Source organism: Labrus mixtus, chromosome 19 (genome assembly GCF_963584025.1).
Source record: "Labrus mixtus chromosome 19, fLabMix1.1, whole genome shotgun sequence".
Taxonomy (NCBI): domain Eukaryota; kingdom Metazoa; phylum Chordata; class Actinopteri; order Labriformes; family Labridae; genus Labrus; species Labrus mixtus.
In genome coordinates this window covers 7,238,663-7,261,884 of record NC_083630.1, presented here as the reverse complement: position 1 = coordinate 7,261,884, position 23,222 = coordinate 7,238,663, and the positions used below count along the sequence as shown (strand labels likewise).

At 41.4% G+C, this 23,222-nt stretch overlaps 2 protein-coding genes across 2 annotated transcripts in view; both read left to right on the top strand.

Moving 5' to 3' along the window:
* The first annotated feature begins 354 nt into the window (after positions 1–354).
* On the top strand, positions 355–19,945 carry zgc:101569 (uncharacterized protein LOC449822 homolog). Its single transcript, XM_061064119.1, has 7 exons — positions 355–718; positions 2,066–2,236; positions 6,785–6,882; positions 7,250–7,394; positions 17,048–17,197; positions 17,937–18,052; positions 18,132–19,945. Exons 1-7 carry the CDS (start codon positions 577–579, stop codon positions 18,237–18,239), a joined length of 930 nt encoding a protein of 309 aa, XP_060920102.1. The 5' UTR covers positions 355–576; the 3' UTR covers positions 18,240–19,945.
* A 1,038-nt stretch (positions 19,946–20,983) lies between these two features.
* Positions 20,984–23,222, top strand: part of bmp6 (bone morphogenetic protein 6) — a 44,137-nt gene continuing 41,898 nt past the window's right edge. The window contains exon 1 of the mRNA XM_061064753.1: positions 20,984–21,897. Within this exon, the coding sequence (XP_060920736.1) occupies positions 21,489–21,897 (409 nt within the window). The 5' untranslated portion in view covers positions 20,984–21,488. The remainder of the gene's footprint in view (positions 21,898–23,222) is intronic.

Sequence of the window (23,222 nt, the reverse complement as noted above, 5' to 3'; positions counted from 1 at the left end):
CTGCTCTGAGATTCACTGACATGCCAGCTTACATGCCATATTTGTACAAACTTATTTTTAAAAACAAAATCTTCAAATGTTAGAACATATCATTTTTGGTAGACATTAAGCATAACGCCTTTAGTATGGCTTATTTTTGTGCATGATGCCTTAAAATGTGTAAAAACAACACAAACAAAGAAAAATCTTTTATTAAAAAAAAACTGTAAATCTGATGTGGAGTTGTTTTTCATCATTTATGTCAATAGAAACACGTTGCATTGCAGGGGGATCAGACTGACCTGCAGAGTGGCTCAATGTCGCCATCTGCTGTACGCTGGTAGACTTTACCACCGCAATGCACCAATATGTATTCAGGAACCATATGCTTTTCTTTTGTTTCCGTGGGGAAGCATTTAATTGTAACACCAGCTAATCAGAGTTGTGTCAAGTTAGCTTGAATACTTCATAACTTGCAATTCTGAGGCCAGTTAAATAAAAAAACAAACATTTAATTTAATTTTTGAATCGCGGTAACGCTTTCTTTGTGGACTACTTTACGAGTTAGAGCCAGTCGTAACATTGAAGGTGATAATAATGTTGCTAAAACATGTCGGTAAATTGGCACCATTTTTGGGGGTTACCTGCACAAGTGAAATATTTGGACAGTCGATAAATGTCAGTTCTTCACAAGTGAAAGTCTACAGCTCTGCAGCGGGAGGTGAAAACACTGGAGCTGGTAAGTTAATGTGCAGGAGCATAACATTAACTATAGGAAGCGGCAGAGGGCGCCATAATATCAGCTTTACACACTGTTATCAATGTATTCACTGTTGTATAAAGATAGACATCAGGAAACATGGAGCACTAATGCTCACAAAGATACCTTAATAAGCCGATAAAGACTTTCCCAAATGTATATTAAAAAAAAGTGAAGGTTAAAATTTAATAATAATAAAAATTATTATTATTATATTATAATAATAATAATAATAATAATTAATCCCGCGAGGGGAAATTCATTTTTACACTGTCTAGTGAACATGCTACACAAACATAGGCCAAAATACACACATGCACAAACAGGATCCTATGGACATGAGTGGGGGGGCTGGTGGGGTGGGGGGTTGGGTGCCTTGCTCAGGGGCACCTCGGCGGTGCTCAGGCACCTCTCCAGCTACCAGGCTAATTTCCGGACTTGGTCCATGCCGGGACTTGAACCGGCAACCCTCCGATTCCCAACCCAAGTCCCTGCAGACTGAGCTACTGCCGCCCTTCATTTATATTTTTAATGTATAAGTGACCATTCATGCCGGTTTGTATTACAGGTACAGGTGTTACTAATCACCATTAAAAAGGGTTCGGTTTCATAAGGTAACCTAATAAGTTTAGTTATGGAGGCAGCAGACACAATGCAAAGGTTTTGTATGTGTTAAATCTAATAGGCATGTTTCCTCTATCTTTAGCCTCTACTGAGTTTTCCTCCAATTACGTGTTAAAATGAGTGACCTGAAAAAGGTCAACCGTTGTTAAAATGAGGTTACACTCCTTTGAACACCCTGTGCTGTGTGATAATTTGTTTGAGGTGTAGCAAAGTAGAAAGAGCTGCTTGAAACAAATTGCTCTTTTTCATCCTGCCATGCCTCACTCCACTTCACTTGGCTTTGTTAAGCAGTCTATTTCCCTTCAAATAGCAGGTGAGAGCAAGGTAAATGCATCCAGTAGCTTGGTTTCCCCCCTGCTTTTCTCTCTGGGATGCTGCTGCCTCAGGCTGTGGTTGACAGCTGGATTCTTCAGGATGACCCAAACAATGTCAGGTCAGCTGACTGCTGCAACCTCAAACCAAAATCACTGCACTCACACACTGAAGACAAAGCAAGAGCCAGGGCCCTCACCTCAGTGCTGACCAGCTCTTTCATTGTTTAACTAATTCTGTTCACCAGTCTTTCCACATAAAACAATTAACATTCCATCGCCAGTCCTCCTGGTGTGGAGTTTAACCTTAATGTCCCTGAGATGGCCTCTGCCTTTGTATTGTGGTCCATATTGGTTTCTTCAGTGCATCTTTATCATTCTTTGTCATTAGTTGCGGGACAGACTGTGGTCACAGAGCGCAGGGGATGCGTGGTTGCCGTGGGGATAAACCGCCCAGAGGTGCGTAATGCAGTGAACCAGGAGACGGCGAGGCGTCTGCTTGAAGAGCTGGAGGCCTTCGACAGTGATCCAGACTTCAACGTGGCTGTCCTGCATGGGATAGGTAAGAGAAGTGGAAGAGATTGGAGGAATACAGATTTGCCTCTACTCTCAGTGTCTGGCTGGTGCTACATTTATTTATATTTTCAGAGACACTACAGAGTTTGTTCTGGTTTAAATCATTTAGATTTTCATCTCTACTAAAAGGCCAACCAACTGTTCTTGGCATTTTTACTTTTGATCGTAAAATCAGAGAGCATTACACCTTTAAAGCAATAGTAGGACAATTTGTGAAGTATGTTTTCTTCGCTTTCTTACAGAAAACTAAAACTAATCCTATGGTTGTATATGTTTGGCCACTGGGTTGCTAAAGCTTTCCTCAACGTGATTAAAGGCAAAACCATTTTTCTGGTTCTGAGCAAAAGTAACAACACTCTCCTATTAGCCTTGTCTTCATGACATGTTATTCTTGAAGACAAATACCTATCTAGAGTATTTGTCGGCACCATAAATGTGCAAATTGGATGCACTTAAATTTTCTTTTTTTGTGAAAAGTATTGGACAATGATTACATAAAAATGCACGACTCACTTGGGATAGGCAAGAGCTCGACTGATCGCTTCATACAATATCAATATGTCGGCTCTGCTTCCTGGCCTGTCCATGTTTTGTAATGTAAACATTGGAGTAAATAGCTATTAAGATGAATTAGAGCACTTTAACAAAAGGGTTACTTTATGTGTATACCAGACTGTTTTTCTTTTCACTCCACGTTTAAATAAGTTAAGGGAAAACCAAACCCTCTTTTTTTTCTTATTTTGCATGAAAAAAACAAAAACAATTTAGTAAGTCAGGATATTAGTAGGTTGTAGTTATTGAAAGTGCACTATACCTAACTTCTCTCCATCACCTCCCTCAAAACCATCTTTTCTTTTCACACACACACACACACACACACACACACACACACACACACACACACACACACACACACACACACACACACACACATACACACACACACACACACACACACACACACACACACCTGCGAGGTGGCCTGCACTGTGTCAATCTCCCAGAGCCAGAGTCATGCCATGGCTCTTAATAGCTCTAAAAATAATCATCACACACAATGAATGAACTCTTTCCTCAGTGGAAATAATTTCTTCAACCTGAATCAACTGTCTGCTATAGAAAAGTGCAATGTGGCCTTGTGGCACAAGTACATACTTTGTTTGGTACTTGAGAGGTTGGACCCTTCCCAGATGACATCTTCTGAGAGCCAATAGTAATGCCTGTGAGAAGAAAGCTCTGTGTTAAGGAGTAATAAGCCTGTGCCGTGTTAAATGGATTAGCAATGAGCAGTACAGTAGCTCATTCCAGCTAAAGTGGCTCGTCTGTGATTCCCACACTGTCTGTAATTTGCTTTTAATGGTCCCAACACACATTCCTGTCAGCAGGCTGTCCTGTGTTGCTGCTCTGTTAAAAACAAGAAGACTGACCTTCAGTGGTGATTAGCATTCTGCCTGTGTCATGAGATGACAAGCCGAGAAGTTTGAGTTAGCATGTAGTGTTTCTAAAACATGAGGAATCCATTTTTGTTCAGTGTAGTGTCAACAGTATCTTTCACTCCGCTCTCATTTTTCAGTGTCAGACTTTTATTTTGACTTGAAAAATTATGAGTAATTGCTTTCTGCAGGTTTTGAGTATGCTCGCACATTTTTGGAGTGTTTGGGATTCAAATTTCTGTCGGCTTTGTGGCTGAGTACCATCTAAATGTCACCCCGCCTCTGTGGACACAGGCACATGTTCAGCATGAATTCATTAATTGTTAAACATTGCTGAAAATGGCCAGTTGACTTCAGTTATAAAAAGACAAAAAGAAAACGGTTTATCCTTGAAGTGCTGTCAATGTAGTTTTGCTTTTCTTTTGTTTCTAAGACCAAGAAATCCATTAAACAAACACAGGTGAGTGTAACTCAGGTAACAGGTCAGTGAAACATGACGTTGAACTAGTTCAGCTGTAGAGGCTCTCTGTGTAAACGGATCAAACCCTGCGTGTCTTAAAATGATGGACCTTTTTCTGAGCAGACATTTGGACGTGTCAAAGTAGGCGGAGTTCTATTCAAGTGTCCCGGTAAAGACTTTAGTGTGACAGTAGCCCTTTACAGAGTGGGGTTCCACAACAGTGCTGCCATCATTACGCCCTTGTACTTACACATGACATCCATAATGATGTAATGTTGGTGTCCCAGTGTGTACATTCACATTGAGATGCACAGCGTGTGAGCACACAGACACACTCAGACATGCAAAATCACACACACACACACACACACACACTAGCAGAATTGTTCTGCCTTGACTACTACTCATCCCCCTCTTATGCTTCTATTAGTTCTTCTGATGGAGGATGAGGGGGGTAACGACTTCGCTCCACCATTCCGCATCCGTGTGTTTGTACACATTGTACCCAAGGCGTAACAGGGCGGTGTAAGTATCCGTCCTTCAACTGGCAATCTCTAAGCCCCTAGTCAGTCAGAATGAACAAAACCAAGACCCTGATCCAGCCAGTGGAATTCAGCTTTCACTTATTGTTTGGGTATCGTGTCTTTGCTTTAGTTTCATGTCAAAATGTCTCGAAGGAAAAACATGTTGCCAAGTCTCTCCCAAACTGCTACTCCAATTTTAAACACACACTTGTCATCTACAGTTTTTGTTTCTTTGGCCGTTCATAAGTGAATTTGTACGTCTACACCTCAGATTTATTTCATGACCTCCAGTTGGTCAACATTCTTCTGGTCATATCAAATATTCTCTACAGAAGAATTAGTCCTGAGATGTGTTAACAACGAGTTCAGCACGGTGAAAGAGTCCATTTATTCACCTCCCTTTGAATTGTTCCTTCACCTACTCACTTCTCCCCGGCCGTGTTCTCTCTGTCAATATCCAAGAACTGCCATCTTCCAGCCGTCCACCAGATGCCCTCAGACGTCACCATCAGACTCACTCATCGGCCCTGCCGTCATCTGACACCCTGCTTGTTCACATGGGGTCCATGTCATTCAATAAATGTGTCTCCTCAAGTCCCTTACTTGCATCTTTTCTTTGCATCTCAGCTTCTGTAAGAGACAATTATTTTTTTCAAATGTTTATTTGAGGCTTTTTATGCCTATCTAAACCCGGGCTTCCCACTTGAAGGGCTGTACGTGGGGTGCACGCACTAACCACTAGGCCTCAGGGGCCCCCTTTAAGAGAGAATTTTAAAGATAGATGTGGAGAAAAGAGGTGAGGGCACATTTTCCAGATGAGAAGTTCTCGTTCTTCAGCGTCAGTCTCTGAGACGACGTCAAGTACTGATGACGTGCTGCACAGCTGTAGCACCTAGTGTAAGAATGTTCAGGTAACCACTAGTTTAAAAAGCATTTTAAAACCTCTAGTTTCTGTTACAGATATATTTACTGTATATCTCCTCAATCCTTGCCTCCTTCATGTACATTTATGAAATTCGAGGATCCTCCATCATGATGCAGGGGGATGATTTTCAGGTCTTCTGAGAAGAGAGGATGCACAAGTTAAAGAAACGATGAACAAACTTGTTCACATGTTCTTACGTTCCTCATCAACCACCCACCTAATAAACCGTCCCCTCATCCTTTTCCTCATAGTTGCTATATGGCTCGTTGCTTTGTTTTTGTTTCACCTCATGGCATTTTGCCTTAACGTTTTTTTTTCACCCTGAACCCTGCCTACCTGATTACATGTTCTTCTGTATCAGTGAAAAACTGCCTTTGTGTCCCAGCCCGTGTTCCCTCTGTCCTGTACTTATCATAGCTCAAAGTATGTTTTTTTTTTTCTTTTCCAAGGTTGGGTGGGAAACGTTGGTCCGTCATCTCAGTCTCCTGATTATGGTTCTTCTATCACAGCAACATTTCTGATTAAACTCTGGCATCTGGTTTTCTTACGTCTAACTCTTCAGCACTTGTAAAATATCTGTCAGTCCATTTGGCCTCTCAGTTCCCTAACAAACTTCACAGCTTCTACTTGCTCTTACAAGGACAAAGGGCTTTAGGGAGCTCTGTCACATCGCTGCTGCAATAAACAGCATGATGCACTCTTTCTATAATTGCCCTGTGCTGACCCACAGCTGTAATCAAAGCTCCAAGTTGATGGGTGTTACTGGCGCATGTGTTCGTTATAATCATTTTCATTACTGTTACATTAAGTAGAGAGGAGGATTTTACGAGTCCCTGCCCGAGCCTGTGACATAGTGTTTGTTGGCCTCTCGGGTAATGTTGTAATTACCACATGAATCCAACGGAAGGGGCTGTGGTTGGAGCATGCTAGCCTTCCATTAATGAGGATATTATGTACGTGCATAAGTGTGCACAGGCACATGTGTAAACTGTGACTATGTATTGAAATAGGGCTCTTCAGGGAAGAGATGCTGTTGTGTGCCAGCCAGGCCAAAGCAAGCTGCTATCCAAATTGTAGACCTTGGACTCCAGCTCAACTTGTTTTTTTTTTTTTTTTTTTATCATCCTCATCATTTTCCCTTCCTCTCTGACTCGCCAGCTGCCATAGTTTGTAATTTTGTGGTCTCCTTCAGGAGGGAATTTCTGCGCTGGTTATGATCTGAAAGAGCTGGCCAATCACACAGCCCTCCTTAAATTGGAGCAAGATGTCACCAAGGGTCCTGGTTCGATGGTGAGCACCATTTGTGATGTGTGTGTGTGAGTTTGTGCTAGTGAGGTTCATTTCTATATTTCCTTATGATTTTAAGACATTTGTTTTGCACTTAATAAAGTATTTCAGATGCATGTCAGAAGTGACTGTAAATTTTATTTTGTGGGCTGTTATAGTAACAGCAAGACCTTGACTACTATGTCACTTATTAAATCGACCAAAAAAAGGATAAAACATATTTAATATAATTCATGAATATTGTAAATCAGATATACTTTACAAGTTCCTCCCTTTGTTAAAATGTGTATCCCTTCCGTCAGTAAAACAGCTTGTCATGTATTTTTGTGTATGTGTGTATTAGATGAACTAATCGGATCGTTTCCTGCAGGGTCCGTCTCGTTTAGAGCTCTCAAAGCCGCTGATCGCAGCAGTCAGTGGTTTTGCTGTGGCTGGAGGGCTGGAGCTGGCCCTGCTGGCGGATCTACGAGTGGTAGAGGAGAGCGCCGTCATGGGGGTGTTCTGTCGCAGGTTTGGTAAGTCTCTCACCTCATGCAACTGATACCTCAGTCCCTTGTACACTTTGCTGTACTGTCCCTTTGATAGAAAGTGTGGTAAGATAGTACTAATTCTTCTAAAAATCCAGATCACATGAGAGATTGCATGTTTATGCTCTCCTATCTTTGGAACTCTCTGACACTCACACCGACTCTGTTTCACTGATCCACACCTGTAAGTTGCACAATATGACCAAAAAATAATGATCTGTCGTCAGCCGAGCAGCAGCACTGCATCCAGGGTCTTACTTTGAGGCAGTGTTGGATATAAAAGAGTTTCCATGCTGCTTGTTCACCTTCTCTGACAGGTTTATCCTTCTGGCCAAGAGATTAATTCAACATTGGTGCAGTGCTCGATGAAACTTCAACTATAGACCCTCCCTCTATTAGTAGGTTCTTTTACAATAAAGGGTCATCTTGTAGTTAGATCAATATTTCTCCTTAAAGTAACTTTAATGTTATCACTAATGGTATCGATAAGTCGGCCGTTTTAAAATTGAAATCACCAGTCAAGAAGACCCTGGGTTGGGGGTTAGGGCGCGCGCCCCATGCACTGAGGATGTCGTCTCAAGCGGGCGGCCCGGGTTCGCATCCCGCCCGTGTCCTCCTTCCCACATGTCGTTCCCCACTCTCTCTCCCTGGTTTCCGACTCTATCCACTGTCCTGTCTCTCCATTAAAGGCCCTGGGTTGACTCTCATTTTGCCAGACGATTATCTCATCGATTATCTTTATTTTAGCTGCCTCAGTGTACATGATGGTAGTGACTTGACTTAAAACACTGAGTTAGTTTTCAACCTGAAACGTTTTAATCTGCCGGACAGCTGGCGTTCTCAAAAACAAAGTTTGACAAGTAAACATGAGCCTCATTTAAAAGCTTCTGAATATAAGCGTGTTGAAAGTTTTGCTTTGAAAATGAACTTTCTGATTTGATGACTAAATTCTGAGTAGGATAGAGGCCTAGTGTTTATAACACATACTACATATTGTTATCACAGCAGGTAACACTTCCACTTGTTGCAGACTAGCACTGGAACAAAAACTTCTTCTGCCAATTAAAGTACGTCTTTGTACATCCCTGCTTCTGTCTCTAGTTATTGTGGCAGCATAATTTCAGCTTCTACTAACAAAGGCCACATCCTCCGCTTGACTCTTTTCCTGTCAGAATTCCTGTTGCTGTTTCTTATTTTATCCAGTAATGTTGCTTATTGCTAATATGATCATGTCCCTCCTCTTAGAAGTAAACATGGTTTTGCTGCTATAACTGACTCTTTTGGAGAGACATTTGGTCTTTTTTTCTTGTTGCAGACTTCTTCTGTTCCCCTTTAGTTTCAGCTGTGCTGCTCCTTCTGTCTGTCCATGAAAGTATTCGTTTGTTTTCCTCTGCATCCAAGCATTCATCATTGGTGTCCTAATGCCAGGAAGTTGACAGTGTTTCTATTTTTTAAACTTTGTTGCTCTGTCCTCTGTTATCACCGCAGCCTCCTCTTGTTTGTGCGCTAGGACGTAGTCATAGTGTGATAACAGCAGTGACTGTGACCTTTTAGCATCACGGCCAGTCTGCTGGGCAGTCTTGATAAGTAGGAGAGGAAACGACTGACTGCCAGGTTTCCACTGCAGAGCCAAACAGGGCTTACATATTATTTATGTCACACAATTTCCTCATAAACAACATTTTCCTTTTCAGGCGTCTCTTGGCTTATTGGCATGGTTTGCCCTCTGACTCTGCTATAGTTAAAAAAACAAGTGGTACTTTGGATCCTCTGCTAGTCCCAGTCCCTTCAAGTCCTGGTTGTTTTTTGTTACACTGTAAAAGTGGTGTGTGTAGGTCTGTTGCAGCATCTCTCATATAGCTGTCATTTCTGTAGCCATGCTGCTAGAGGGTTTGAAAATACAACCATGGTGTTTATAAATACAACTGTTGTACTATAATTTACTGGCAGTACTAGATTTAGAGTGTAAACATGCCGGGCTTATCATCTCAGGCCTGTCATTTAAGGAGAGATCCTTCTGGCAGTGTCCTTCTCTTTCCGTCTGTCTGACTGTTCAGACGTCTGGTAGAACATTTTCAGTGCCAGGCTTAACTCCACTTTCTGGTGGATTTCATAGCTTTCATTCAAGTGGCTGGCGTGAAGGCTTGGTGGGCAGAAAAAGACTAGGAAAGTCACGGCTTGTTCATTTTCTATCTCTTCAAATGATGCTTTTTAGCTAGGGCCCGACCGATTTTTTAGGGCCGATAGCGATATTGGGGAGGAAAACCAATCTGATACCGATGTATCAATGTTCCACCTGTAGAGTTAGATATAGATGAACACATTTTTTTGTGTAAGTCCCTAAAATGCAGTTATCAAACACTTGTGGAAAAGATAAACAATATAAAGAAGACAAGATGGTCACTCAACTGGAAAGCAACTGCACATGTACGTGCATCACGGCTTCACACTCTGGAGCGTGATGATGCTTGTTATAGTCCATATAACACACTCTGCTAGTGTAATACAATGAAATTCTAATGAAATTCTATTTGACTGGTGAATCAATCTAGTAATTTTGGTGCATATCTGCCATAAAATTACCGATAGTCACTGGGTATGCTAATATCGGCTGGCCGATGAATTGGTCGGGCTCTAATTTTGACATCACCAGACAACCACAGGAAGTGCCTCCCCTTACACTGCTTAAGGATGAACGTCTGCTGAATAGTCAAACAGCTTTATGTATGTTTTATGTAGCCGAGTCAATGAGGCCCCTTTGGGAAGTTAAAGACGAGAAATTCTCCATCTTCCAAACATCTGAGAGTGCTAATAAGCTAACATTAGCAAGTTAATGTTACCTGACATTAGTATCAGGATCACTGTCAGCTGTCACTTTCCGTCAGTGTTCTGGGGCAGTAATGTTTCTTAAAAGTCAGTCATATTTTCATCAGGTTAACACATTATTTGATGTCAGGATAAGAAGTCTGTTCTTTTGTTCCCTCACAGGGACAGCAGAGAGTCTTACTCCACAATCTCCTCCTCTGGGTTTTCTTTCTCAGGTTAAACTCTGGAGAAGCACAATCTGTCTCCGAGTTAGTGCATCATCATGTCTTTCACTAAAAAAATAAATAAAGCTGGTTATAAAACATGTAGATGGAAACTGAGACTGATAACTAATGGTAATGTTCGGCAGTAAGAGGCACTTCTGGCCCGCCAGCTTGGTGGGTGCGAAGGGTATGAATAGTCTAACTACCCTGCTATGAAATCATTGTTTTGATAGTTAACGTGAGTTAAGTGGGTACAAACATTAGCTCTGAGTTTAAAAGTCGTCATGCGAGCCCCTTTTAGTTCTACGTCTCTGCAGTTTGAACTGTGCATGTGACATCAGGGATGAAATGAAACTAAGGTCGGATTTCAAACGCCTTCCATCAGCTCAAACTACGATTGGACGGAATAAATAAACTTTAATGCGGTTTCAACATGAGGTTGCACATTTCTTCCTCAGCAGTTAATTCTAAGCCTCTTGATTGCCACATATCTTCAAGACTTGTTTGTCCACACATGAGAGTCCTCTCCCTCGGCTAAGCTGGAACCACTGAGGTATTTCTTTCAGATGCACAGTTAGCACAGTGATTGTTTTACGCAGACTACCTTTGAGCTTCACAATGTTTCTTTTTTTTTTGTACAATAAGTTTCTGGTTTGGTTCAGGAAACATTTGAAAGATTTTTCGGAGCTGTCTTTCAAAACGAGACTTTAAACGAGACTTTAAGTAAAGAGCCTTTACAGCGGAAAGACAAAGAAACAAGTTGACTTGGAAAGTGAACTTCCCTCCACATGAACATCAAAAGCAGCACTGCTCTGTGGAACACTAAGTTTATTTTAGGATCCGGTGTTTCTTACAGATTATTTCCTTTCAAAGTTGATTTCTCAAACCATTTTGGGGTTGGGCACAGATGGCAGCAGCCCGAGGGAATCCCTGGTGGTTTTGGAGTCGAAAAAGAAAAAAAGAAAAACCCTCAGAGGCTCTCTGCACTGCTCTGATGTGGGCCAATGGCAACCATAAGGATCTGACAGCTTTCTGGCACTTGATTGGCTACTGAACCTGTGGCTTCCTGTCTGGGGCCCCTCTGCCTCTTCAAGGAGGAAATGAGAAGGACGAGAGGGTTGCGTCACAGCAGTCTGGTATTAGTGTCTAATGTTCATTGAATTCTAAGAGACCTGAATAAAAATAAAAAAACACTAACCTAATTCCCTGATGTTATTTTGGATCCTTTAACCAGGAGAATATAAAAAAAGTTGGCACAAGAAAGGGAAACTTAAAATAGTTTAGTAATAATTCATGCAAGGATATTTCTGAGGCTGAATCCACTCAAGCCCAGAGGTTGTTCAATATCACCATTGTAGTCCTTGGCTTTTCCTGTTTGAAACAGAGACGGCTAAATGGGGACTCTTTAAACACACCAATCAGTCATGTTGGTCGCTCTGCTTTTTCTCTTCTCAGTTTTGAAGTCCTTTCTCAGACCTGGACAGGGGACAGACAAAGAGGGCCGAATAAGAAGAAGCCACATGTTGAATCGAGAAAGTCAAACTTCAGTCCAAAGCTGACATAACATCGGCCAATTAAAACACCCGCTCTGTGAGTTTGATACCGAGTGACATAGTCCAGTGATGACATCATTTTGCCTTGAATCTGCGCTCCTTTAGAATCTTGAGGATATTTTTTTCAATAAAGAGTGAATTGACTCTGCAGTTATGTGCAGACACTTTGATAAATGGCTGCAAGATAATTTGGACATAAGATCTGACACAAACTGTCACGCTCATGTCTAAACCCGCAGTAAGGATATACTTAAACAGCGTACGGAAAAATGTGCAAATCTTTTCGCTGATTTGATTCCTGATAGTTTAAACTTTTGTTTGATTTGCTCTTGGTGATGCTGCGCTTACTTTGCCATTTGTATGGTTTAAGGCCAGCTTTCAAACTTCAGTGGTCTGGTATTATCCAGCTGCAAACTACAGAATACAGAAACACACTACAGGTTGAACCTCAGTGGGCTAAATACGTCAAATCATGTTAACTTTGTGACACTCATCTTTAATCCTATTAGAGTGAATTTCTTTGAGTCAAATTGCCGTTTAAAGTGAGATTCTGATTGAAGGTCTGCTCTTTTCTCTTTGAGCGTTTAGTCTGGAGTTCTCCGGAAATCATGACTCCACATCAAACTTAATCTCATTACCCTCATGGGAGGCCATTGTTGTGGGGTTCACTTTGATGTGGTGAGGATTCAAGCAGCACCAGTAGCACAGCAGAACCCTTCAGAGTGTCGTGTGTCAAACTCTGTCTGTCAAGTTTTATTCAGAGTTAAGATTGAAGATCTGATACCTCATCAGGTGAAGGCTCTTAATCACAGTTTGTACCAATTATAATAACTGTTCTGCATCGGTCAGTGCTCAAAGTGTTCAGATAAAAGCTCCAATCAGCTGTCTTCAAGCTTGTTAGGGAAGAGTTGTCTTTGTAGGAGCAGATTATCAAAATAATATGTTGTGTGTTTTGTGCAAAGGATCTCACCCAGAAGGGAAAACTGTGTTTTTTTACCGTTTAGCAGTTGCTGGAAGAGTTACAAGTGGATGATTTTTAGTATGGAAATATGGACATGTGGAGCCAGTGAACGTGAAATAAATGAACGGCATGTGCAACAATGCAGTTTGACATGGACTTTCACTCAACCGACAAGGTGACGTTCGCATTAAATAATTAATCCAGGTGTAGCGCCTCAGTGGTTTAAAGTGTGGGCTCAGCCTCCACAGTCTTTATTGAACATTTCAGCAGGCAAGATACGAGCTGAACAGGAAGCGTGGACAAAGGTCAGATGTTGTCTCATTGTACAGCAAAGTCGAAGTCTTCTTACGTTCTGTTATGACCTTCATTTTCAAAAGGGGGGGGGGATTCAGCTCATAAAATGGGCGCTCTACATCCTTACTTGAAAGTGGATGTTTTAACAGTTTTGAACATAGAAGATTTATTTTATTTATTTTTTATTTTTAGGGAAAGGTGGATAGTCTGAAATCAAAAAGATAGAGAGACGGGAATGACATGCGGGAAAGGAGTCACAGGTCGGATTCGAACCCCGGGCCGCCCGCTTGGAGGACTATAGCCTCTATACATGGGGCGCCTCGATAACCACTATACCCCACCGGCGCCCGTGTGTTGTTTTTGAACTAATAATGTGATGAAAAACATTATTGTTACTCTTTTTTCCTGTGAACAAAATCCAGAAGAAGCCTGGATTTGTAAATATAAGTGTTTTTGATAAATTATTCAATATTTGGGAAGAGCTGAGTTTTGTCTTCACATTATTTCAAACTCTGTAGCCTTCACGTCAGTCAGATGAATCATGATGTCCTATCAAGCATGAAAACAACCAACTCTTCATCTAAATATTTAGATTTAGCTGACTCATGTTAAACCTTGTAAGGAACAAGCTGCAGTCTTGACAATGGGCGTACGTGCTTTACAGAAGAAGACGGTGGCTCCTTTTTGAATGTGTTGCTCATTTTTCAAGACCAACAATCACAAATCCTCACTCTGGTTCTGCAGAAGATGACTGATAACCATGTTTCAGGATCCCTGCCAAAGATTTCTCTTCTATGAAACTCGGAGTAGAGGATGAGAAGCCACCAAACTTTGCTTCGACCGTCTTCTTCTTTTCAAGCCTGACATGCCTTTTGAGTTAAACACACTTCAAAGAGGGTCTCTGCACCTCTCAGCTCCCATTCATGTGGGACAAAGCGCAGGTCTGGGTGAATTCCTGGAAACAGGACACATCAGAGACAGGACTATCCGACAGAGAGGGTGAGGGTTTGAGGTGCTGGAGACGAGTGTTGTGGATAAGACGAGAGATCCTTCCGGTTACTGATAGCAACGGTGCCAACAGCAGCACCAAAGACAGACAGACTGGAGGTCAACCTGGCTCTTTATCTCTCCTTCTTGGAGTCAGGCTCGGTCTTCCTCTACTTCATTTCACTTCTTACCGTTTCCCTTCAATCTCTCTGTCATTCCTGTTGCTTCCTCTTTTTGTCTTTTGCTGTAATCAAGAGTGATAGTGCCGGAAACGCATCGACCCTCACTCACATGTGTGACAGAGGGAACTTTACAGTACCACATGGACATTCAGAAAGACAACAAATAAAAACTGATAGGGCTCGATACACAAAAAGATAAAGGTATGATAATGTACGAAAAGTGATGGGTAGGTAGTGAAAAAAGTTCTTTACATATGATTAAGTAGCTGAAAGTAATGATTAGACAGTTGAACGTTTCTCTTTGTTGGTTGAAATAGAAAAGAGGATTGGATACATCATTTCAAATGGACAGTGAAAATGTAGTTAGCAGTTAAAAATATATTGGTGGTATTGGAACATGGTTGAAATGAGTTTTTGGCTGGCTGTGACATTTATAGTGATTCCTGTATTTGACCTACAAAAGCAAACCAGACTGTCAGTGAGAAGATTGATGATAATGTGAGTTTTAATGCCTGTAACTGCTGTCATCAGGTTTCTATCAGAGAAACAGCACACTGACAGAACTTTTTAAAAACGTTTTCCACCGCACAGTTCAGAGTCGGTGAGATGTTGGACTATCAAACAAATGCAGGAGGAGTTTTTTCTGTGTTAAATCACTTCCTACACGTGTACAGGAAACGATTAGCAAAGAGATACGAGGTAATGCTTTGTCAACATTGTTCACCAAGATCATCACAAAGTAAATGTCCTTCGCAGTAACTTCAAATATGAATGAACAAATTTGCAAATCGGTCAGGGTGTGTTGTCTGATCCTTGAGTTCATCTGATTTGAGTGTAGGACAGACACTCTTGGGCTTGTAACTAGAGGTGGGGAAAAAAAGTCGATGTATGTAAAGATCAAGGTTCTTCTACAATTCTACAATTCACTTTGCAGACTTGGTTCTTATCTTCTGAGATTTTAAATAGATTCATAACTTCCAAAAATCGTTTTTTTTTTTGGCTAATCAGTCACTTCCTGCTAAGTTTTAAAGCTTTAACTCACTAGAATGCCAAATGAAATTCAGCCAGTCTCACAGATGACTGGAGTAGATCCTAAAGTATGTACTTTTTCAAGAATCGTTTTGAATCCATCGATCAAGAATCGTTTTAAATCGAAAATAGATTCTGAATCGAATTGTGAACCCGAGAATTGAATCGAATCTTGAGACACCCAAAGATGCCCAGCCCTACCTGTAAGTGTGTGTAGTTACATTTGGTGCAATATAAAGCTCTCTGGAGCAAATCCTCCCAGAACAAAGCTGTTGTTGTCTAAGTTGAATGTAGAAAACAGCTTGAACTTCACAAACACTTAAAGAAGACACTGCAAGTATCTGTGCTGGTCTAATTTGCAGCAAAAGGAATTCAGACAAAATGTATGTTGCCTTTCCACAAATCAGGATGCTCAGCTGTGTGATCTGTCATTTACATTAAGATATCGTACTTTCCTGTAATGGGGATGACTGAGAAATGTAGTGAAATGTATTATTTCCAGAATCTGTAACAGACCTCCTCTTCTACCAAGTCCCGCTCTTCTGTCTGGCATATGTGCTGAAGGTCTGAACTCAAGCCGGGCTCCTGGATTGGTCACATGTGTCTTAACACTGGAATCCCATGTATTCCAATTTAGATTTATTTGAACTAAATTGAGAACGAGAGTAGCTTGCAGAGTATGAATAGAATCACAGTTTTTCCACGACTCCCCACAAAATGAGAGAGGGGGGATGAAAAAAAAAAAAACCCTGAAAGCCTGCATGATGATTCGGGGTTATGAAAACATGTCTGACACATGTGCTCTCAATAAGGGGTGGTCAAAAAGAATCAGAGACTCTGAGGAATTAGGGAGTCAGGATTGTGGTGTGGAGCTTGGGAGAGTTAAACAGTAGAAAGTTTGCCAGTTGCAGCTGGTGCTCTTTAGAAATTAGGACAGATGCCAGGAGCTTACTATACCTTGCAATGTACTCTCTATCCTCTTATTTCTCTCTCTCTCTCTCCCTCCTTTTCCTCTTTCTCCCTGGTCGATTCAGTAATAATGCAAATGTGTCCAGTGAGACTACGAGTTAGGAGGAGTTTGAGTGTTCACATACTGAAGGGAAGAAAACTGAGTTACAGTCGAGGAGTCAAATTGTTTCAAAACTTTGTTCCCATGACAGACGTAACCTAATACCAGCAGTATATCAGGTATTTCAGCAGAATGTAACACACTGGCACATTGGCCTATATTAACTATTAATTTACCCTTTCTTGATGGTTATTATAAAGTGTTACCAAGATGTCCCTCAGACCCATGAAATCTCCAAGTTTAATGGATCAACAATGCAGCATTAAGGTTCAGATATGTTACAGTCAGTAGGTGTTTTATAATAATAATAATAATAATAAGAAGAAGAAGAATAACTGTATTTATATAGCACCTTTAAAAAACAGAAGTTTAAAAAGTGCTTTACCAGACAAAGCAAAGGAAGGAAGTCCAAACAGTTACAGCTATAAAGCCGTACCAGTAAAATAAAAGAGAAAAGTCAGCAAGATGATGATAACAATAAAGAAGATGATGACATCACATCACAGGTCATAAAAACACCACCTTTCCCTCTTCCAGGAGTTCCCCTGATTGACGGTGGCACCGTGCGGCTCCCGCATCTCATTGGCCTTTCACAAGCCCTCGACCTGATACTGACTGGACGGCCAATAGGAGCACAGGAGGCCCTCGCCTACGGACTGGCTAACAGAGTGGTTCCGGATGGCCAAGGTACTGGAGTTAGTGTGTGGCTTACATCGTCAGATTGGTCAATCACAACAAGAAAGACTTATTTCAAAAGGAAGTCAGGGAACTGTGCATTAAGTACAAAGATGATATAAGTGTGTGCACAGTGTAGGCTAGTTTTAGACATTTAATGGTAAAGTTTAGAGATTAGAAATATTAGAAATATGAGCTACCCCAATATCAGAGATATGGGGAAGGTTGGCAGCCCTCAGCCTCTTGGGAGAAGTAGGAACTGTTATTAACTGTGTCAACCAGTCATGTAGACCAGTGGTTCCCTATCTCCCCCCATCTCCTCTGATGTTTGACGATTAGCTTGATTCTATTAAGAAGTTCAAGCTTGTGTCTAACTCTCTGAGGGGCGGTCACTTAGTACAGGTTTCACATCAGAGTGAAGCGATGAAGAAGCAGCTCATCAGCACGTATTCAATCGCAGGAAGTTGTTTGTGGTATCATGAGGTGTAGTTTCTCCCATAGGACTGACATGGATGTGGTCCTGTGTCCTGATGTTTTTGAGGAGGCAGAGTGGTATGGGTCAAACTCACAGGGACAAGGCAGCAGGGAAGGACTGGTGATTGTTGTTTATCCAATAAGAGGAGGGGTTATCATAATGAGAAGAAAACACAAATGTGTGATTGTATACATTTCCTTTGCTGCTCATGCTATGCATCAAGTTCTGTATGTTTGTTTATGTGATTGTTAGACTGACTTTATAATGTAACCACAGCTTTACAGGCGGCCCTGCAGCTAGCAGAGGAGATCAGCTCCTTTCCTCAGCAGTGTCTGCGGGCTGATCGCTCCTCTGCCATGTACAGCTGCTACAACGCTCCATCCTTCACACAGGTACACAATCATACAATCATTCTACCATACTGTATCAAAACAAAAGTCATGTTTAAATTGGTTTTAATATGTCATCCAGGCCATGCAGTATGAGATAGACCACGGAGTTCCTGTCATCAAAGCAGAAGCTGTCGCCGGAGCAACCAGATTCTCTACTGGAGAGGGAAGAGGAGGAACATTTTCCTAGGAGTTTTCTTTGCAGCAGACTTGTGAACATTGATTCTCAGCTGATCAGTCACATATTGCTGCATCTAATCTGTCTGTTGTGCTATTGTATTATTTTATCGGGTTGCTATTGGGAGAAGTGAGCAATCAGAAAAGCTGTCTGTCCGATAGCTCCATATGTTGTGCTATTGTGGCCACAGCTATTTTCAAATGAGGATTGTGTGGACTCAAGGTGACTGAAGGTTGGTAGAAAGCGGAACCCAACATCGAGTATAGACACAAAAGAACTGGTTAATTAACTCTCAGTTTGTTTCAACAAAACTTTAGGTTTAACACAATCCAATTAAACCAGTTATAAATGTTCAAGATTTAACAAAAAAGTCATCAAGCTTCTTATGTTGTAATGTTTTGAAAGCAAAGCGGTGACATAGGAAGACAGTGACTACAAAACAAATGCAACACATAAAAACAAAAAGCCATCACAGGCAGAAAACCTGCAGTGGCTCATCATTATTCATTTGAGATAAAAACACTTAATTACTGGGATATGATGTCTGTGTTGGTGCGTGTGTTGTGACAAAGTATCCTATGCAGTCTACTGTAATTATTGCAGAAGATTCAGCACTTCTTGTCAGATCTGTGCCAGGTGTAAGCATTCCTTCGGTTTTGGAGAATGCGTCCCCTTACTTTTGTGCGTTAGGGAGATGTGTGTGTCTGTTTTATCGTTGAGCACACATACACGTTTGTCTCTGTGTTTGAATTTGTCTGAACTCCTTCATAACCTTTTAGTGCTCTTTAATAAAAATGCCTCGCAGAGAAGAAGTAAAACCAAGGTGTATCATGATGTGTGTGTGTGTGTGTGTGTGTGTGTGTGTGTGTGTGTGTGTGTGTGTGTGTGTGTGTGTGTGTGTGTGTGTGTGTGTGTGTGTGTGTGTTTGTGTGTGTGTGTGTGTGTGTGTGTGTGTGAGAGAGCAAAAGAGAGATATACAAAGACCTCATTAGGTCTAGGAGGTGTCCTGTCTAGACAGTGTGATGACAGGACACAGAACCTCTGTTTAATGTTTCCTCCTCCTCCTTCTGCTTCCAATTCACCTAGCACACACACACACACACACACACACACACACACACACACACATCACCTGCTCTTCTTCCGAGTCGCACACACACAGTTTAATGTCAAGTAAAATGATTAGGACGTAAAGAAAAAAGAAATGCTATTGTCAAAAGAACCAAAGAAGATGCTGACATGTTGTGCCTCAGGTTAATCACTCATGAACTATTACATTCCTACTCTAAGTTTGGATCTGGAAAATGACTTTTTTTTTTTTTTGTAATCAGTGCTTGAGCCAAAAAAGCTTCCTTGATGGAGGCTATGCTAGTAAAATTACTTTTTTGTTGTTGTTGTTGCTGAGACCACTAAATGGGTAAAATTATGCTGGAATAAGGTTTCATTAAAAAAAAAAATCACACATTCAATTAAATCTGAATTTTCTGTCCAGCGTTTCTTAAAGTTTGATGTATCAGGTTGCCACTGTTAAAACAAAGACACACTTTTTCTTCATATATTTTTGTCTCTACTAGTATGATATTTATTTTAGAATTGTCTTAGAGATATAAATAGAAGGCTTTTGAAAATGCCCAGGCAAATATATGGAAAACCCCTCAAAACAGACCTTTAATATGCTGTAACAGGACTTTGACTACATTAAATCGTTTTATATTTTAGAGATGCTGAATTAAGTCTTAAATGCTAAGCATCAGTCACAGCTGTTTGGTCCTGTGCTGGTATGCAGAGCTTTGATGCTGCTTCTCACTCTTCACACACAGATAAGATAGGCTCAGCAGTAGCAGCAGTAGCAGAGACTCAGAGATATAGACACCTTTGGGTCTTATCACCAGGACCATCACTGTCTGAAAGGACCACGAAGACATAACACAGGTATGGGTGAAAGGAATGATGGGAGGAAGAGGAGGGAGAGAGGGAAATAAGGATTTTCAAGAATTCCTTATCTGTTCACGCAGAGCTTCAGTTGTGCTCTGCTGCCATTTGTTCTCATAATACTACTTAAAAAATGTTTTAGGGCAGCATGAAATCGTACAGCAGACACATTTTGGTGCGATGTGTTCACTTACAACAAAAGAGGCGACCATCAAATGTGAACACATTCAAATGAAGTAGCCTACTTATTACTGCTAGTGTCCGAGTCTTTAAATGAGATCGGATAACTTCCAGTGCTCTGGGTCATGCTTGCTGTTTCCAACTCCATCGTAAGGGGTCGTGCCTAAACCGGTCACATTTATCCTGCTTCAGTGAAGAGGCCACACACCTCCATTCTGGACACGCATGCGTCTGTAGCATTGCAGATTAAATTGCCGGCTTTTTCCATATTCGATCTATGCAATATACAGTGCAAATAAGTACCTAGATTCCCAGCTGGACTATCTCAAGTTATTCCGTATGAAGTTACTTTTAACAACGTTTAAAGATACAAAAAAAAAAAATATCTATGTTTTTTCAAAGTCATTGTATAAATGAATATATAACACTGAGTTTAACAAAGGCGAGATAGGTCAATCTGAAAATACGGGCTTTTCTTATTTGAACAAAATCTAGAAATATGATTGTCCTTGCAGCCTGAAGAGCTCCACCTCTGGCACCGTGCGCGTGGAGTGGGCGGTTTTATGAGCACACACACACAAACACACGATACACGTACACGCGCGCGCATGCATATTATGGACTGCAACCTGCAGATTAGTGTTAAGACTCTCACACACAACCAGTAGGAGTTGGTCACTCTCACCGAGGCCACTTCAACTATAGGGCGGCTCTTGACAGTGCGCAACGTACCGAAATCTCACATTTGGAGAGCAAGCATATCGGCCTAAGGGGAATGGCTTCTTTCAGAGTACATATTGTAGCTCTTTTATTAGTCAACTTCAAATCAAACGGTGACTTTTGACCGACTTTTCGGAGCGTCCAGAATAAAGTTTCTCATGGTGCACTTTATCCTGACGCAGCACAGCGCTCTACGTAGATTAGAAATGAAAGCAGAGTCGATACTTTTCTGCGCATTTCTCTTTTTAAAGTATTTCAAATGGCTTGATTCATGAGTGCTTTCTTGATTGTGATCCGCGGCTGCCACAGATAACAGCGCGCTTCGGACGGACTTTGGTTACCATTACGCACATTTTACATTCGGCTTAGCGACTGAAGGATCCAAGTCAGACACACTTGGGACTCCGGAGAGCATAGCGGGACAACACCATGACCAGCTGCTGGCTTGCCTTGGTCGGATTGTGGTGGAGCGCTTATTACTGCATGTTCCAGGTCGCAGGGAGTAATTATTCACTGGATGGAAACAACGAGGTGCACCCGGGTTTCATCCACCGGCGGCTGAGGACGCACGAGAAGAGGGAGATGCAGAAGGAGATCCTGTCCATCCTCGGGCTTCCACACAGACCGAGACCGCATTTGTCACATGGAAAGTACAATTCCGCTCCACTTTTTATGTTGGACTTGTACAACACCATTTCTACCGAGGAGAGAAGCCAAGTGGAAGGCATGCTGGATCAATATCTGTCAATGCGCACGACCCAGAGTCCTCCTCTAGCCACGTTTCAAGAAACTGCCTTTCTAAACGATGCAGATATGGTGATGAGCTTCGTAAACCTGGGTAAGTTTCTTGTTATTTAAATGTACTGCTTTTTTTTAAAAAATGTTTAGCGATTGCGCTTCTATGAGATGTGTTTGTCATAGTCAGGTTGATCTGACGATACTTCAAATCAATGCCAGAATGAAATTAAGGTGAACAGGTGTTTGGCACATGAGCGGTTGAAGTGAAGAATCACTGAGGAGAAACTTAACCATGAAAAATATTCTATGTAGATATGACTTATAAAAAGCACAAATAAGTCTTCTGTTAATCTTAACATAGTTGTTAATTTCACAAAGTTGACGACACATATTATCCGGACATGGATCCCTGTTTAATTACTTGGGGTACCTAAAAGAGAATACTAGAACATCAGAATTACAGTCGTGGATTTTTTTTTTTTTTTTTTAATGGATTGTTTTGTGAATCTCACAAAGGCAGAAACTCCCTCTTCCTCTTTAGACTGAAGAAACATGTTGAGGTCTGTATTGTTTCGCAGTAATTTATTATGTCTTCTCTCCGCGTAGATTGGCCCTTCTCGGCTCATTTATACGGCGGAGATTCTGTGGTCTGTCTTGTCGTGCATTCTACTCCATGATTTATGTCTTCGCGGACAAAACAGACCTAGTATCCCAAGCAAGCCATCAACCACCACCACTGGTATTTGTATATAAAGGTCTACTATTCCTGTCATTGACCTCCAGCGCAGCGAGTTACGGTTTCCACGCGTAAATTGCGTCGCATTGTTTGTGTTACCCAAGAAGATTTGTCTTTAATTAGCTGCAGTGACGATAAAGAGGAACACTTTAATCATAATGAGTTTGTGACTTAAAAGCCCAAAGTCCTTCCTTCCATTAGCAGCCCAAGTGTTTACTGAGGGACTCTAAACAGAGTGCAAGAAGATAAACAGAGGAGCTGCCAGAGTCAAACGCTGGTGGACATGAAGGCTAAGATCCAGATTGATGTCATTCTCCTTGGGAAATCATTGGGTATTGTCATTATCCAGCCGTGATAACAGGGCCAATGTAGCACTGCTGAAGAAATATTCCCACTTCTTTAAAGCTTCTTAAGGAAAGAACATTTTTCACCACATCACTTTTGAATAAAGCATTTTATGATTTTGTCAGAACCACACATGAAGAAAAGACAAGGACAGGAATTTAAAAAGCATTCTCTTCTTTTGATCCTCTGAGGATTTGTGTTGCAACATAAAGTGATGAAAACCAGATATTCAGACAGAAGGAGGCCGTCTTTTTGGTCTCAAATATCGAAGCCTCTCAGTTGGCTCCTGTGTAGGAGTGTGATGGTGGCGGTGTGGTGTATGTGTGTGGTTTTGGTATTCCTGT

What these genes read in the sequence shown, in the direction of transcription:
- zgc:101569 (XM_061064119.1), top strand. Translation starts at nt 577, where the DNA reads ATGTTGCTAAAACATGTCGGTAAATTGGCACCATTTTTGGGGGTTACC. An exon ending in GGCTGTCCTGCATGGGATAG is followed by an intron (nt 2,237 to 6,784) that starts GTAAGAGAAGTG and finishes GGTCTCCTTCAG; the next exon opens with GAGGGAATTTCTGCGCTGGT. An exon ending in CCAAGGGTCCTGGTTCGATG is followed by an intron (nt 6,883 to 7,249) that starts GTGAGCACCATT and finishes CGTTTCCTGCAG; the next exon opens with GGTCCGTCTCGTTTAGAGCT.